At 44.7% G+C, this 6,164-nt stretch overlaps 1 protein-coding gene across 1 annotated transcript; it reads left to right on the top strand.

Annotated features, from left to right (window-relative positions):
• Positions 1–2,079: 2,079 nt before the first annotated feature.
• Positions 2,080–2,628, top strand: LOC124683072 (cysteine-rich and transmembrane domain-containing protein WIH2-like). Its single transcript, XM_047217649.1, has 2 exons — positions 2,080–2,371; positions 2,479–2,628. Exons 1-2 carry the CDS (start codon positions 2,178–2,180, stop codon positions 2,522–2,524), a joined length of 240 nt encoding a protein of 79 aa, XP_047073605.1. The 5' UTR covers positions 2,080–2,177; the 3' UTR covers positions 2,525–2,628.
• Positions 2,629–6,164: the final 3,536 nt, after the last annotated feature.

The following is a 6,164-nucleotide window of genomic DNA, read 5'->3' as shown; positions in this document are numbered from 1 at the left end:
TGCTTAGTAATTTTCCTTTATGAATTACGATCCATCTGTCTTGGTAATTAGCACACTTAATTTTAGGCTATTTTTTTAACTAGATACTTTTCTTTTGATTTTATTATGGCTCAAAGCTGAAGAGAAGGGCAGTAGGCACCGTAAAGGATAGTTTATATTTTTACAAGCCAAATGCTTGAAGCTCCAAACGTTTCAAGCGCCTAAGATTATCAAACTGTTTGCATGATTATTTTTTTGGTAGCCAAAAATGGTTAAAACATAAATGTTGTAGCTTTTATTTTTATTGCCAAACATATTTCGTCATGCTTCGACATGAATGCTATATTGTAATGTGTCAACTTTTTGGTGATTATTATCTTCTCCCCCCTCCCCTATGTCGAAATCCTGGCTCCGCCTCTGTCCACCATCCTCAGATATTAGTTTTTATGCCTAAACGCTACAATGGAGACGACCTCGTTGCAATGCCATAATTTTCCTGCTTGACATTGTCCCCGTTTAAGATCATGTACAATTCAAATTGCTTAGATGGGTGGTTACAGAAATAAACCAAGATTTTTATTAAGCGTCAATACTTTGTTGTATAGGAGAAGTGCTAAATATTAAGCACAATATAAAAGGGCACACTTAATTCTGAAAGAACCCACACATACAATGTTTAATAAAAAAATGTTTATTTTTTAATCACCCATCTAAGCATTTTGGATTGTACCTACCCTAATCAACTAAACACTAGAGCTTCTCCTCTCCTCTCGAAGCATCTCCCTTCTTACAACGCCTTGAGAGTCGGTCATGGAGAGTTGGGCCGATCTAATGCCCCTCTTCTCGCCAGAGTAACCATGAGGAGATTGACTAGGAGAGGCGCCGAATCTAGGATTGTAGGTAGTAGTTGGAATAAAGGTAGGCCTACTTGTATTCAGCTTTATACGTGGACGAGAAAGTCATCGACGCACACGAGTGGGTGTGGTTTCGGGCTGCGATGTTGCTGATGGTTGTGGCAGCGAGATGTCGTGGCCGACCGAGGGAAATGACTCCGCCAATTCCTTCAATAAAGTCCAATGGACTTCGAGCTCTTTTTTCCTTTAGTACATGCTAGATCTAGCCGCCATGGAGGCGGAGGATGGACTAGTTTTCTTTAGATTGAGCTCCAGGGATCGTTTGTGAATCTCTCATGCGGAGTTCATGCACGGATGCTATGTATGTCGATGTACGATCTACGTCCGAAGACGTCCACTACGTGATGTGGTGTTCGGCTGGCACCACAACTTCTTCGTCCTCTTGGCGAGCGAGCCAATGCGGAATATCTTCAGTTTCAGCGCGGCGTAGCTCGGTGGCCTCAACCCAAGTGGTGTACGTAGTTCCCGTTGTCGTTGCTGGTGGCTGGTTTTCGAGACCTCTTCAAAAGTGGTGGCGAAGGCGAAGGATTTGGCTGTGATTTTTTTACTTTTAGGGTCTTGTTTGCATATGCTGAGGACCATGGGGTTATTTCTTTCTATTTTAGGGTGATCTATGTAATTTGCGCCTCCACATAATTCAGCTTCGAGGGCGATCAGTTTCTTTCCTTTTGTTTTAAGAAAAGAAGAAAATGTTACCGTCCAACACGGTTTACCACAAATGCAGCAGACATAATCTACTCCCTAGTGACGACGAGAAAGAATACACAAATACGCGCTGACTAGCAGAGACATGTCGTGGCGTCTTGGCCTTTGTTCCCTAGGCTCCCTGGTCGTTGCACCGGCCGAGTGTGGATTTGCTCATCTGACCAATGGCGGTGCACCAGCACGCGTTATCTCTGGACGCGGAGAACGACTATCAGCACGAGAGCCACCGTCCAGTCGCCACTAATCGAATCTCGATACATATCTTCCATTTTTCTAATCGAGTCAGGATCGATGTGGCACGGAAGCGCAACACGTGAAAGTGACTGTTCCATCTATCCGTGAACCGTGATCCAGGTGGGTGGTTTACCTGTCTACTTTCGCTTTTTCTTCCTATCGCAAGTCGACGCGTCTAAGCAAAATCCTGTGGGCAGCTCCTATAAATACACAGATCAGTCGCTGGATAATGCAACATCAAAGCTTCTTCCTCGGCATCTCTTGTTCTTGATATAGGCATCCTTTCATCCGTCAGGACAACACACTAGTTTTTTGCTTAGCATCCTGCTTTCTGCAACTTCGATCATGAGCTACCAGCAGCAGGGAAACATGGCGTACCCTCCGCAGGGCCAGCAGCAGCAGGCCTACGTCGCGCCGCCGCCGCCCGTCGGGTACCCGCAGCAGGGTGACCAGCAGTACCCAGCTGCCGGAGGCGCCGCCGAGACCACCAGCCGTGGCCACCACCACCACCACAACGGCGGCGGATTCTGGAGAGGATGGTAAGTTCCGAATTCTCGCTCTGCTGCATCGATCGTAGCCTCGTACAGTACCTTCGTGATGAAACTGCTGACTGATGGTTATGTTTGCTTCTCTTTCTTGCTTGCAGCTGCGCGGCGCTCTGCTGCTGCTGCCTCCTCGACGCCTGCTTCTGATCAAGTTCTGCTCGTCGTGATTAGTTGACATGGAGTTTGGACATGTTGTGTTGCGTCGAATCATCAGTTGTCGAGCATTCTTTTATTCTTTCCATTTCCATGTTGCCATGCCATTGGCTCGCTATTTGTTTCTTTGTAGGGTACTAGTTGGTTTCTGAGCATACTATTTTCTGTGTATATGGGTATGTATGGTGGTCATCTTAGTGATGTAAATCGATGTATATGAGTATATATTATTATGCAGCAGTGTAGCTCTTTTGAGCTTATTTGTATATATCGATTACCTATACTAAAGAATTGAGCTAATAAACCAAAATCACCTGCGAAACGTCTCCGACAATTCAATCAAATACAACTCTATCATCTTTCTCGACGAAACTGAAACTAAATACAATTAACACTTGTCAAAATCTTCAGACAACAAATCCTGGAAATGATCGAGTGATAAACTAAACCTAGGACGTAATTGACTACCAACGATGACCAAGAACAACTAATCAAGTGTATAAACCCAAAAGTTTCTTTGACGCAGGAGGACTCCTTCCCCCCCCCCCCCCCCCCCCCCACCGCTTCTGAGAGTTCACTTCTGCCGACCGGGCCGATCCCGAGCTTTCTCTGCCGAGCTTTCTCTGCCGACCAGAGATGACGGAGGAGAGGCGCTGGAGTAGATCTTACGAGTAGAAATAGGTTTTTCGGCTATTTGCCGGTTTTTAGGAGTAGGGCTGCCAGGATCTGACGCTTCAGGCGGTGGATCGGCGGCGGCGAGCTCCAACGGCGGGAGCAACCGCGGCGGGCCTTCTGCTCCAGGATCTCCTTCAATAAAGGGCCCAGTAGATGTCTCCATCTGTGCAGGCGTTTGGTGACTGCCCTACTCCTCCTGGCTGGCTGTGGCGGCAGGGGGAGAAGCACGGCGGTGTACAAGGTTTCAACATGCTCTATTCCCTGGCCGGCCATGGTGGTGAGGGGCGGGGGGGGGGGGGGAACTGGCTTGCCTGATGTTTTGTCTTCCCCTGCAAAGATTGAGACTAGTAGGGCTAGCTGGTGCTATCTTCTGAGGGGTTGCACATCCATGTTTCTTTCTCTGTCCGGCCATGGAGGCGAGGGTAGAAGAAGGGGCGTTGCGGTGTTCTCGACCAGGCGGCGCCAGCTCTATCTCTGGTGGTTCTTTGACAAGCGCAACCACGCAGTCGACACCATGACCGCTGCGATCTACAGCCGACAAGGCGGCTGCTACTCAACCTCCATGTCGGAGGCCTCTCTCTGTCCATGTTGGATCTCGACGCCTCCTCGCAGCCAAGTGATTCATTCCCGGCGGCTTGGAGGTAGCCAACGGAGGCGGTTTTTCGCTGGAAGAAGGATTTCGAGCAACTTCTCCTAGTTCCTCGGCGGCGACGCTTTGAGGATGCCGGCGAGCGGTGGCGGTGAAGCTCCAGGACCTGATTGCTTTTTCATGTTTTGTTGTGGGTTGTGTTTTGTAAATTTGGCAGGCCCTATCCTCAAATACTAGGTTTTTTAGGACAAGTGTTGTTAAGGGCCTATATGCAATTTGTACCTGTCACGTGTCACTTTAATGTAATGCCACCTTCTGCCTAAAAAAAGTGTATAAACCCTATAATTGACTAGGTCGTGATCGGTAGTTAGCCAAATTCCGAGAACTCGAGGCAGAGGGGATAGATCTAGATCTAGAGAGACGAGTCGAAGAGGAGCATACCGTAGCCATAGAAGCTAAGGAAAGCCTAGCTCAACCACATGACCGTTGATGGAGACGAAGGCGACAGAGACGCAACATCGACGACACATGGAGCACCCAATAGGGGGTAGATCGACCTGCGCCTGGTCACGCCAGTGGTGGTGCAGCATCATAGACGACGCAGCGGTCGTAGGTAGGCCATCGAGCTCACTGTAGCGCTGTGGCAGCACAACCACTCTTAAACATAGTTTCAGAGAGGGTTGGAACAATTGTGAGAGGGACCAAGAGTTAAATTGAGTTGGATAGCGAAGCAAGGCGAGCAGTTCTACGCGAGCTTGGTGGCAGCAACGACCGGAGCTAGCCAAAATCATCAGGCGGGCGACCTCGAGGATGAGAGTTAGCACAAACAAGAGAGAGCAGCCGTGCGAGTGATGGCGCGAGTGGTGGGCCGGTTCGGCCGAACCGAACCATGTCCGATGGGTGACCATATTGGTTTGTCTGACCAGTGGGACCCACTAGCACAGGGCTATTATAGACATTTCACATAATACCAAAAATAAAAATAAATTAAAAACTAGTCAATAGATAAAATAATAATACATGCAGATAGGGAAAAATATAACAAATCCAAATATAAAATTTCGTTGACCACTAAAAATACTTTTGTTTCAAGAATTATTTGAGGTATTTAAAATGTCTAAATAAAATACTATTTGAATTCAAATTCAAACTTAAAATTCAAAAAAAATAGTGCTATTCAATCAACATTGATACCAATACAAAATAGAGATATGCAAATTCTAAATTCAAATTTATTCACAAACATGAAAAATCTAAATTAAAAAATAATACAAATATATAAACATTCTAAAGTGAAATTAAAATGTAAACTAAATGAAAAATTATGAATAAATATTTGAAATGTGACCTTAGGACCATGCCACTAAAATACTTTGAGTATTTCATCTCAAGTAAAGAATTTTCATCATTGAGTGCTTGATAATAACAAAATATCTTTTTACCAAAAAGAAATAATCAATAAACCAATGATGGCAAAAGGTAGTAAAAGAATATCACGCGAACCTTAAAACCATCACTAAGGGGAGGGTTCAACAAACTATTAATAATGCATCTAATATTTTTCATAATGGCATGCAATTTCGTTCTTTAAACACTGTTCTTACCGGACAATGATCCTATTTCGAGAACTAGAGGTTCGAGGTCAATTAGAATCCGTGAACTGTAGTAACTCACAGTTGTCAGGAAAGTTCAAAAGCAAGTTAAACCTTGCTCATGCCCTTTTGATTTTTATACAAACTATTTCAACATAGCTACAATACCATTACATTTAAAAGCAAAAATATTGTTTTCCTAATGAATATGAAATTAGGGTTATCGGCCACGATGGATCTATTGGGTGGGAAATGAAATCATGGGTGGATACAGAGTGAAAATTGTGTGATGAAGTTTTAATTGTACTAAATAAACTTATGATTAAACGATAACTATAGTCAGTCATTCTAAGCGCCATATAAACAGTGCTGACCACAGATTCTGGAATGGAATGACGAGGTCAGCTAGATCTTCTTCGTTTAGCGTTTCCTCAAATTCTTAGTTGGGATGTATTACGTTAGCCGAATCAGCAGGTGAGAATCTGTAACGTTCTCATCTTATGCTTTATGCTGCAGGATGACAACTTTAGTATCTTTAATGGGAGGGTATCGTAATTGAGCATCGGTCTTGTGATCGAAACTTGCTACAAATGGTGGAATATAGGGTTACAGAGAAAGACAATGATTGATTTGTCTTTTAGTCGGGCATTAAACCTAACGAAGCGTGAATGTGGACATGCTCTTGGTTAAGCACCAAGGGTTAAGATGTTTGTGGAAAAAGTAGCGCATCTCTTGAGAATGTATCGAACGTGACATGTTACTCTCTATTCTTGGGGAA

Source organism: Lolium rigidum, chromosome 1 (assembly GCF_022539505.1).
Source record: "Lolium rigidum isolate FL_2022 chromosome 1, APGP_CSIRO_Lrig_0.1, whole genome shotgun sequence".
Taxonomy (NCBI): Eukaryota; Viridiplantae; Streptophyta; class Magnoliopsida; order Poales; family Poaceae; genus Lolium; species Lolium rigidum.
This window is presented reverse-complemented; position numbering and strand designations above follow the sequence as displayed.